The sequence below is a fragment of the Amblyomma americanum genome, chromosome 2 (assembly GCF_052857255.1).
Source record: "Amblyomma americanum isolate KBUSLIRL-KWMA chromosome 2, ASM5285725v1, whole genome shotgun sequence".
Classification (NCBI taxonomy): Eukaryota; Metazoa; Arthropoda; class Arachnida; order Ixodida; family Ixodidae; genus Amblyomma; species Amblyomma americanum.
Genome location: NC_135498.1, coordinates 109,680,435 through 109,692,433, shown reverse-complemented (window position 1 = coordinate 109,692,433; position 11,999 = coordinate 109,680,435). Strand labels below are relative to the sequence as shown.

The 11,999-nt window shown below is 46.2% G+C and overlaps 1 protein-coding gene across 1 annotated transcript; it reads right to left on the bottom strand.

Annotated features, from left to right (window-relative positions):
• Positions 1-516: 516 nt before the first annotated feature.
• LOC144119987 (sulfotransferase 1B1-like) lies at positions 517-7,148 on the bottom strand. The gene is made up of 2 exons (XM_077652476.1): positions 7,019-7,148; positions 517-1,491 (listed from the first exon to the last, which is right to left on the bottom strand). The coding sequence occupies exon 2, from the start codon at positions 1,474-1,476 to the stop codon at positions 517-519; it is 960 nt and encodes a 319-aa protein (XP_077508602.1). The 5' UTR covers positions 1,477-1,491; positions 7,019-7,148.
• Positions 7,149-11,999: the final 4,851 nt, after the last annotated feature.

Here is an 11,999-nt window from a genome sequence, read left to right as displayed (position 1 = left end):
CAATAAAATCACGTATGACAAGCGCTCCGTCATATCATTTGTCGAGCCACTTGCAACGCCCTTCATAGAAACATATTCTCTTCGACAGTCCCTTCAAAACAGTTGCGAAAACTCGGTTAGTTAATATATTTCTTCTTACACTCCGGAAGAGCATATTTGAGATATACATGTAGCAACAATATGAAAACTAACGTTTACTTCAGAATAAAAAGACAATTTTTATTTTAGTTTTTTTATACCTGACAAAACCATCATCATGCCACTTTTAGAAGGAAGATTTTAAAAGTCTGAATCACGTTCTGCGTTGAAGATTGATTGTTGATTGCTTGAAAATTAGCTTTTCTCTTTCATTTTGCTTCAGTTTGTTAGTCTTTGGAACACTCTGAGAGCCTGCCGGAAATCTATTTTAGCAACCAAAGACGAACACTTATTGTAGCAAGGAGAATGTGTGGGACGCATTCAGGAAAAATCACATTTAATATTGCGTTCTGTTCAGAAGCTCCGTATCTGCAGTCTTCAATACCCATTGAATGCATTTCGCATGGTCTCAGATCTTATGTCCTTCCAAAGATTCATAAACGATGAAGATTTCTCAGCCTCGCGAATTCTGGTCTCCATTCGTCGCAGAAGTTCGGGTGTGAAGAACTGTTTCCAATCTCCGCCTTTGGCAGTTCTTACAACTGCGTATCGGTATTTATCCCCCTCGTAACCTTCTTGGCAGGTTGCCTTCTGTCCAGAAAGCAAATCTTGCCATTGGGGATCTGAAGTTTGAGAAAAGTCGACGACCACCACGCTTCGCATGTATTCGGGGCTGGAACGATACAGAAGTTGTTCTAGCAGCTTTTTATCCTCTTCTAAGGCCTTGCCAAATCGTTCTCCCAAGAAGTGCGCCAGCTTTAATATTACGTTGCTAGTGTGCTCTTTTAGTTCCTCGTAAGTGATAAAGAACACATTAGGTTGGTCTCGCAGTGCGTATGCAGAGGCCACGTGTTCAAAGTAATCACCGTAACCAAAATTTCCGTTCACGAATACATCCACAAACTCTTCGAACGTGCCGTCCTGGAACTCATAGAAGCTGAGGTTGCTAGCCATCTTGTAGAAGGAGACGCACACATCCCAGGGATTGCGGGCAACATAGACGTACTTCCCTTTTCCGGTCAACATGGCTTTATTTAAAGGCAAGTGTGTGGAAAAGCTTCTCAGTGGTAGAGTGGATTTCCAACCCTTAATATCCGTGCTCTCTAGAAAGCGCCACTCTTTCGTAAGTTCTTCGTGCGTCGTGATGGTTTCTCCCTCCCTGAGAATAAGCTGAATAATGAACTGCATCCAGTGGCTTCCACTCTTCGGAAATGTAGACTGCAGGACGTCGCCCTCTCCCGCTCTAAACTTCAAGTTTTCTCTCAGGATGTTGGGCGTTATGCTTATGGACCTTGGTACTCCGTCTATAACTTGGTACCTTGGCGTCCGACGCTGCATTATGTTCGGTTGTCTCTGAAAATGGAAGAACAATAGGATAGTAAGTTGGTCAAATATTTTTGGAAAATCTCCTATGGTGAATTAGAACGGAGTAATTACTTTAACGCATCCACTCAAGCGCAGCCAAACAGCGACCGAGCAAAGCTATACAGCTTTCTCAAAAACTTCGTATTTAAAGACAAATTCGTCCCTGTCCTGGTTTCGAACCCGCGACCATCGGTTGACCGCAGCAGTCGCTATATACCAAATGCTAAGCATTATTCAGCTAGCCCACCCGTCTAGCTCAGCGGTAGAACGACTGCTTGGGTTAAGCAGTTACCCCGGGTGTCCTCGTCCCCTTCTGCGCTACAATCTCGCTGTGAATATGCGCCAACAAGCCTAAAAAGCCACGCTGTAGGCATTTACTCGTTTATTAGACGAGTAAATTGTCCTGAAGCATTTGCGGTCTGTGAGTATTTCCTGTTCAAGATCTCAACAGCGGAAACACGCGCTTAGATCTGAAGCAGAAAAGACAATGTGCTAACTGCGACGTCCAACAACTCGCTGAATTGAGATAAGGTGCTGCCAATAACATTTTCTGCCGGCACTTAGCTTATGATGGGAAGTTGTCTCTTTATAGAAAATATTTTGTGCACTGGCAGTGAGTGCGGCGTAACAAGCGCTTTTCTACACTTTTGGCGATGATAGAAGTGGTATTCCATTCTAATAAACTCGAGTAAGTCATTCGATATCACACTGCATTCACACTGTCTTCTTTCTTTGCCTAAGGAGGACTGTTCACCATTTGCGTTCCGAAAACGGTCGCATCGTGTTGAAGCTTGTTAGTCCTATCGAAGTTTGAGTGCCGTGCTGTCCAACGAGAAGTATTGAACTTTCCAGAACGCAGGAAGAATTCGTGAAAGGGGCACTTTTTCTAAATGAGAACTTTCTTCGTAGGGTTCTGTTAGCTCTATACTCTCTAAGAAACTTCGACAGCCCCAAGGCGAAGAAGGTGACTAATCCTGCGTCAAAGCAGCTACGGTGAGTAATTTGTTTTGGCAAGATGTAAGTATGGACACAGATGGCACTGACAGAAGCAATCGACAGAAATATCTACTGTAAAACTATCTGTTGCGTCGGCTGCCGTCGTCCTCGCTACCAGGCCCAAACTGAATGTCACCAACTTGCACGCAACCATTCCATGAAACGGTCATTAATTGGACAGTGCTTTACGCCGTATGCCCAAGGATGAAGTTCTTTTCCCTACTCCTGTGAATGTCGAACAGTGAGGCAAGAATGGGGTGGACAAGGGACATATTGTTACTGACCTTCGCCCTAAATTCAGAGGAATGTTCTCAACGCTGAGATATTAACCAGAAATGATGGCGTACATGTGCTCTGCAACTCAACTTAAGTCTCACGACATTCGTTTCTCCCAAGCAAAAAAGTTGCGAAGCGAGCCTCGGTTGGGAGCAAAAAGTAAGAAAGGACTGCTTTTTGGGAAGCCATGCCTTTAAGCAACGCGCAGCTCAACCGAAGAAGCCTCTCGAGGTGCGCCAGCCCTTTAATTGATAAAAATAATTCGTTTGTCTTGTAATATGAAAGTTTAAGCGGGCTCATTTCTTGTGAGCTTGCGGTAAAATTATTTCAGCAAGCTACACGCGTGGCCCGTGATTATCTGTTATGTAGAAATTTTAAAGAACGGTTTTCGCCTTTGCGGTTGAGATTTCTGTTGCTCAGTCCCAAGTCGTTCTTCAGTACCAGTATTAATTGTAGCAGTAGTAAATAGAACCACGTTATTTGGAAGCCCCCAGTCTAGCGTGAAAAAAGAAGTAGGCCTTAAGGCCTAGGAACAGCTGGTGTTGCGTTGCAGCTCAACCGATCCGAGCCAGTTACTCAAAAATTAGGGTCTGCGGAGGGCAGGTGAATGAGTGGACAGATATGCCGTGGGTGTTACGCTATGCGCCAAATTGTCGTATGCTTCAGGGAAGTTACAGCATGTAAAGGATGTTCATTTTATGATTTAGGAATGAATCCTGCGCAGATATGGGTAGGATATTGAGTGGAATTTGAGTCGAGCTGAATGGGTGAAGTGGATAATGAAAGGCATCGAACTGGAATGGATTGCCTGTTCTTGCTTATCTTGACTATATTGAATGACCTCCATCCTGGACGGCAGGTATATGGCGTGTGAACTGTAGGTGTCTCGATTAAAGCCGCATGGGCTAGATGTTTATCAGGTCGTTCTCTCCAATCCCGGCAATGCCAGGAACACGTCGTATCCAGCGAGAAGCGTGGAAAATATAAGCTAGTGCATGTGCTTGTTCGTCGCGATTATGGATAGCATGTAGCCGAGATAAAGAGTTCGAATAGTTTTCGAGGATTCGGGTAAAATACGTATGTGCTAGGGGTAGGTTATACGGACGCAAGCTCCTGGATGATAGGCACTGTGGCTAAGACCTCCAATGTGAGAGTTTAGGGTGCTGAAATGTGCGGTCGGAGGATTACCGTCTGGTTTTGGGAACTGTAAGAGCCAGCAGCCAAGACAGCTGCCGCACCAAACTCGATGAGCGCTGCAGCTGTGTTTGTGGTCGCGGGATGTTCGAGTGGTGGTTAAGGAAGTCTTGAAATTTGGCTGGTTGGATCATGATCATAAGCAATACGTACGCTGCTTACATTGATGAAGATATTGGGCTAATCAAGCCTTGATGATATGCAAGGCATGATTGAGGAAGCGACATTGACGAAGTCAATCTAAGCAACGCACATCTTGCATATGAGTTGTGCATGATAGTGCGGGATCAATTCCTGACTGTAGTTAGGCGGATACTCATATTTCTCGATACGCGTTCGAAATTAGGTTGGTGAAAGGAATAATATAATAAATAATAATTGGTTTTTGGGGAAAGGAAATGACGCAGTATCTGTATTATTATTATTACGCTGGACACCTGAACCGCGCCGTAAGGGAAGGGATAAAGGAGGGAGTGAAAGATGAAAGGACGAAAGAGGTGCCATAGTGGAGAACTCCGGAATGATTTGGACCATCTGGAAATCTTTACCGTGCACTCACATCGCACAGCACACGGGCGCCTTAGCGTTTAACTCCCTAAAAACGCCGCCGCCGCGGTTGGGTTCGAACCCGGGAACTCCGGATCAGTAGTCGAGCGCCCTAACCACTGAGCCACCGCGGAGGGTCGAGAAAGGAAGCTGCGTACTATAGCAGGGAGAGCGAGCGGATAAATACCGGCTTGCTAGCGGAGCCCGCGAGTTCTAGGGAACGCCAAAAGACGGGAAATCTTTCGGTTCCTGAGGGGTCGGAGCACTTCTGTAAGTGTAAGAAAAAGCCCGTTTGCTTATAGGCGGGGCCCCGCCGCGGTGGCTCAGTGGTTAGGGCGCTCGACTACTGATCCGGAGTTCCCGGGCTCAAACCCCACAGCGGCGGCTGGTTTTTATGGAGGAAAAACGTTAAGGCGCCCGTGTGCTGTGCGATGTCAGTGCACGTTAAAGATCCCCAGGTGGTCGAAATTATTCCGGAGCCCTCCACTACGGCATCTCTCTCTTCCTTTCTTCTTTCATTCCCTCCTTTATCCCTTCCCTAACGGCGCGGTTCAGGTGTCCAACGATATATGAGACAGATACTGCGCCATTTCCTTTCCCCCAAAACCAATTATTATTATTATTATTATTATTATTATTATTATTATTATTATTATTATTATTATTATTATTATTATTATTATTATTATTATTATTATTATTATTATTATTATTATTATTATTATTATTATTATAGGCGGGAATTCGAGGTATGCACTGGAAGGTGAAGTGCAGCCTCGTATTACGTATTTAATGCCGACATGATCTCAGTGTTCTGCTCCCGGGTTAGTTCGACATACGGGAATATAGCTTGCCTTTGAAAGCGACAGCTGCACTGGCCGCGAACTTGCGATTTCGCCTTAACGGTGCTTCAAGGAGGCATATGACGTCAAAACTCGCCCGTCGCTGCGAATATTTCTCTCTTTCGCTCCCAAGTCCCTACTGCGCATGCGCCAGTAGTAGCACCGAGCAACAGGTGTTACGCCGCTGCGCAGCGCCGTGCCATTCCTCAAAATCCACTTTCAATTTTCAGTTTTCTCTTTCTTCTTTTCCTCCCTCCTTTATCTCTTTCTTTACGGCGTGATTCGGGTGTCCATCAAAGATATGTGAGAAGGTTACAGTGCCATTTCCTTTCCTCAAAAGCCAAATAAAACAAGTGAGCCGACGGCATTTATAGAGCGCATTGGCGTTGACAACTTTACAAAGGCCGTTCATTTTCACGAAAGGAAAGGCGCACAACTGGCTCTGTGGGTCAGTGGAAACCTCAATCTCGCTTTCATGTACGTGGCGTGTGTGTCCAACTACGAAAGCCTGCTTTGATTGCGTTCCGCACACTGGATAGGCAGCGCGCCCTCCCTGCCTCCCTGGAGGTGGCGTGCAGTTAATGGTTGATCGCGAGAGATTGATCACCAAATGAACACCGCGGCCTAGTTGTTGCTGCTGTGCCGCATGTCAGCCACAACGCTTTCAGCGCTAATGTATTCAGGCCACATCTCTCTCTCATCACCGCAATATGTATCAAAGCACGAATGGGCGTCCGCATATTCAAGGAGCCAGTTATGCGCCCTTCCTTTGCTCAAAGCTATCGCCGTCTAAAACATTGTCAACGCCAACGCCGGTGAACACAGTGAACGCCGACGTCTTTCGGTTTGTATATCCTGGGCTAGCCGGGCTAATCCACATTAATTTTTTGTGTGCCTCTTCGATAGCACGAACATCAATAATATTAGTAAAACTTCAAAACGCGCCTTTAGATAAAAAACTCAAATATGTTTAGACAGCAAAACTATAGAGCTATAGTGTTTGGTAAAGGTGAAACAAATTGAACCCCTCTAAACTTAATGCACGCAGCATAAATAAGCATGTTAAAGAAATGTTGCTCTTACAGCCGTCGCGGTGGCTCAGTGGTTATGGCTCTGGGATCTGGCCCGTAAGACGGGGGTTCGATCCCGGCCGCGGCGGTCGAATTTTGATGGAGGCGAAATTCTTTAGGTCCGTGCATTGTGCGATGTCAGTGCACTCTAAAGGGCCCCAGGTGGTCGAAATTTCCGGAGCCCTCCACTACGGCGTCTGTCATAGGCTGAGTCAGTTTGGGACGTTAAACCCTCATAAAACATTTCTCTGACACATCGTAGCATATGTAAATCAGCTGGAAGGGTCTTCTGCATTTCATTTAAAATGCAACAAAAATTGAAGTCATCTCACCGGGGAGTTTCACTATCCCTTGCTGATAAAGTTTACAATAATTTGGAACCTAAATTTTGTTTCCTTTTAGTCGAATGTGTAGCACTTAAAATCAACAAGCTAAAGATGATTTCTACAGTCCACCAGGCCAGCAAATCGCTCTGATAAATTACTCAACTGCTAACACTGGTACATTCAACAAATCAGCTAGAAAATACAGTTATTTTACTTGTCTGGAATTATTTTCATACGCTTTGTTGAACATCCAGGCAGAACTCACCGTTAACACAAAGGCAATGATCCCTATGCCTTTTCGTTCTTTGTCTCGACACGCGGTTACGTTTGCGAACGGCACGACAAAGGCCTGCGCGCGGCTGACACGAGCGTTTATGGACAGATGTAGCGCGCGGGTGCGCAAGCTCTAAGCTACGTCATGGAAAGCAATTACCTGTAGCAAGTTGCTTTTATCGCCACGTGGCATACGGCTTGCGAAACTCTTCGACAAAGGTCTACGCGCGGGAGTTTGCAACGTATGCACCTAACCGCAGGAGGTAGCGGCGTTTTTCAGTCGGCGCCCGATGCAGAGGGATCTCTCTCCACTACCCTGTTTCTTTCTATCTTGCTTCTCTCCATCGTTAAACAGGCACCGCTCATTTATCTTGGCTGATGGCGTTCCTGGCTTTAGGAATCGTTTAGCGCTATTGTTTCGCCCTTTTCTGGTAGTACAGCCGAAGTCGTGTTTGCGAAGCCTTCGCCCTGTCACCCTCAGTAAGCCTACCAGAAAGTGAGGACCGCTGCGGCGCACATCAATATATTGTGCACTCTGCTTTCTTTATTTAAAAAGGCAATTTATACTTTTCGTTGATGAAGGCAGTTTGATTATTACCCTGCTCACTGTGATTCGGTAAACCTATAGCCATACCTTATAAGAAAATTTGCCGCGGTTTTACAGCGATAGCTATTAAGCGCGCGTTGTTGGGCCTCTCGTCATAGTAGCAGTAGTAGTAGTAGCACAACCAGTAGTAGTATGAGTAGTCTGTCGTAGTCATGTCGTAGTCGTCGGCTCAACCGGCGGGTGCGTTGCCATGGTAGCCACATGGCCGCTGGTTACCGTTCAAGAAGGAAGGTATGACGAGAGCTGAAAAATTCATAACCGGTGGGTGCTTAGCGCAGGAACCATCCGGAGTGTGGTTGCCGTGGAAAGAGGAGGGCATGGTAAGAGCGGAAGAATTAGCAATCAGTCGGCTGTTGCCACGGAAACCACACAGACGGCAGTTACCCTAGAAGGACCAGGAAAGTTACTACGGAAAGCGGCATATGGCAAAAGCAAAGAAAGCCGTACCACCAACCATAAGGTGGTTGTACAAGAAACCAGCACTCAAGAAGAAGACGCTTATTAGAAATTCGACAAAGAGCATCGACAAAGGTCTACGCGTGGCAGTTAGCAACGTAAGCACCTAACCGCAGGAGTTAGCGGCGTTTTTCTGTCGGCGGGCGATGCAGACAGATCTTTCTCCACTACCCTGTTTCTTTCTATCTTGCTTCTCTCCATCGTTAAAAAGGGACCGCTCATTTATCATGGCTGCTGCTGTTCATGGCTTTAGGAATTGTTTAGCGCTATTGTTTCGCCCTTTTCCAGTAGTACCCACCTTAGCTTAACGTAAAGCTATTATTGAACCACAAGGCAAGTTTTCAAATTTAAAAAAATCAGGTTTGCTCTAACGGACTAGCCCAAGCACTGCACGCTCACTTTGCGGGCAAGCCCAAAGCTGTGTTGTTGTCATCGTCTTGCTCAAGATGTCTGGCCTATGTCTACTATACTAAAAAAAATCTACTAAAGGACCGAAGCAACAACACCCATGCTTCCTTGGAGAAGTTGTGAGATTTCGCTATTATGCAAGGCAATGAAAGTATGCATGGCACAAAGTGCATGCTTATAATTTATTTTTAATGCGACTGCGTTATGAAGCTCGTGTCGCCGAAAAGCCGGTGTCGTGGGCGTCAGCGTCTTTGGCCATGAGCGAAAAATGGCGCATATAGGTGCACACCTGAACCGCGCCATAAGGGAAGGGGTTTTAACGCAAAAGCATAAGGGATTGATTGATTTATAAATTGATTCATTGAATTATTGTTTATTTATTTGTTTGCTTATTTATTTATTGATGAATTGATCGATGGATTGATCAATCGATCGATTTATCGATTCGTTGATTGATTGATTGATTGATTGATTGATTGATTGATTGATTGATTGATTGATTGATTGATTGATTGATTGATTGATTGATTGATTGATCGATCGATTTTTCCTTCCCTTACGGTGCGATCCGGGTGTCCAGCGAGAAATATAAGACAGGAGCCATTTCCTTTCCTTAAAAGCACTTGCTCGTTTCATTTTTCTTCCCCTATGGCCCGGTTCGTGCCCCGCCGTGGTGGCTCAGTGGTTAGGGCGCTCGACTACTGATCCGGAGTTCCCGGGTTCGAACCCGACCGCGGCGGCTGCGTTTTTATGGAGGAAAAACGCTAAGGCGCCCGGGTGCTGTGCGATGTCAGTGCACGTTAAAGATCCCCAGGTGGTCGAAATTATTCCGGAGCCCTCCACTGCGGCACCTCTTTCTTCTTTCACACTCTCATTTAACCCTTCTCTTGCGGCGCGGTTCAGGTGTCCAAAGATATATGAGACAGATACTGCGCCATTTCCTTTCCCCCAAAATCAATTATCATTATTTTTAAAGACGACACATCGCCATGAACTCGGCATTGCATTGCAAAGAACCTGCCTTGAGGGAGAACTGCGCTTTTATTCCTTGATTGTTGTGGTGTTGCGTCAAACTGTGTGTCCTAATAATAATAATTGGTTTTTGGGGGGAAAGGAAATGGCGTAGTATCTGTCTCATATATCGTTGGACACCTGAACCGCGCCGTATGGGAAGGGATAAGGGAGGGAGTGAAAGAAGAAAGGAAGAAATAGGTGCCGTAATGGAGGGCTCCGGATTAATTTCGACCACCTGGGGATCTTTAACGTGCACTGACATCGCACAGCACACGGGCGCCATAGCGTTTTTCCTCCATAAAAACGCAGCCGCCGCGGTCGGGTTCGAACCCGGGAACTCCGGCTCAGTAGTCGAGCGCCCTAACCACTGAGCCACCGCGGCGTGCTCCAGATCTCCTAAAACGTAAATTGCTTATGTGCCATTAAAACACTAAGGATAACAAAAAATATTTGGAGGTTAAGCTCTGGTTAACCCTGGTCGAAAGCGTAAAGCTGCATGTTCCTTGCTACGTTTGTTGTTAGCGACTGGCAGTTTCCATAGATAGCCATACTGACACACACACTATGGTAGGCATTTTTTATTTATTAAACATTCTGCTTTCTTCAAAACGACATGTATTAAAGGCATTCACCCAAGACAGTATGTGTTTATTATAGCTTCAGTGATATTTACACCTGTCTTCTTGCTTGTTGTATGCGAAGATATGGAACCAAATACAGATCCAAACGACGCGCAAGCCCTGCAGATAATTTCAGGAAGCAAAATTGAAAAAAAAATTGGATTTTGGGGGAAAGCAAATTGCGCAATGCGAGACAGGCGTCATTTTCTTTTCTTAAGACCAACTTTCATTTCACTTTTCTTCCCTCGTGGCGCGGATCGGGTGTCCACCGAGATATGTGAGAAAGGCGTTATTTCCATTTCTTAAAACCAAGTTTCATTTTATTCTCCTTCCCTTATTCATTCACCTTCTCTTATGGAGGCGAAAAACATAGGCGCCCGTTTGCTGTGATTCCGGACCCCTCCACTACGCTACCTCTTTCTTCCTTTCTTCTTTCATTCCCTCCTTTATCCCTTCTTTTACGGCGCGATTCAGGTGTCCAACGATATATGAGATAGATACTGTGCCATTTCCTCTCCCCAAAAACCAATCATCAGTGGTTAGGGCGCTCGACTACTGATCCGGAGTTCCCGGGTTCGAACCCGACCGCGGCGGCTGCGTTTTTATGGAGGAAAAACGCTAAGGCGCCCGTGTGCTGTGCGATGTCAGTGCACGTTAAAGATCCTCAATTGGCTTTGAGGGGAAGAAAATGGCGCAGTATCTGTCTCATATATCGTTGGACACCTGAACCGCGCCGTAAAGGAAGAGATAAAGGAGGGAGCGAACGCAGAAAGGAATAAATAGGTGCCGCAGTGGAGGGCTACGGAATAATTTCGACCACCTGGGGATCATTAACGTGCACCGACATCGCACCGCACACGTTCGCCTTAAGATCCCCAGGTGGTCGAAATTATTCCGGAGCCCTCGCTACGGCACCTCTTTCTTCCTTTTTTTCTTTCACTCCCTCCTTTATACTTTCCCTCAAGGCACGGCTAAGATGTCATGCGATATGTAAGACAGATACTCTGCCATTTGCTTTCCCCCAATGCAATTTTCATTTTCATTTTTTTCAAGGGCACGGCCTCCACGGTAGATGTCTTCGATCACGCCCAGCGTTCCGCTGAAAGCATAAAATTGCACCAGCCTTTATTTTGTTTTTGGTTTTGGATGAAAGGAAATGTCGCAGTATCTGTCTCACATACAGGCTGACACCTGAACCGCGCCGTAAGGGAAGGGATAAAGGAGGGAGTGAAAAGAGACAGGAAGAGGTGCCGTAGAGAAAGGCTACCGAACAATTTCGACCACCTGGGGATATTTAACATGCAGAGACATCGCACAGCACACAAGCGTCTTAGCGTTTCTACTGAATCGAAACGCCGCCCCTGCGGTCGGGTTCGAACCCGGGTGTCCTGATCAGTAGCCGAGCGCCCTAACCACCGAGCCACCGCGGCGAGTCCCGGCGTTTTATGGAGAACCCACTTTCATGACCTGCGTATGCGATGCCGGCAGACGCTTCCCCGCTTGACCGTAGGTTGGATGCCAAGGTGAAATGTCAAAGCCGATATAGTGGGTGCATAAGCTGCTGGTGTCGCTGCTGTAGCGGACGTCATGTGTCGAACCAGAGTTCCACCAGTTATGCTGATGGTTTTACCTCTACCCACATTCAAGGTGAAACTTTCGGCTACCGTGACCACAAGCTACATTCAAGGTTATACTTGCGGCTGACGTGACCTCTAGCTATATTGAAGGATAAACTTGCGGCCCCGCTGGCGTTGTGGCGTAGTGCAGCTTTTCGCTTCAACAACAAAATTTCTGGTGTTTAATTGCCCCTAACTCCTGCCTTAACGTGCCCAATGACAATCGTTAGTCTGCTAACAATAGATGTGAAC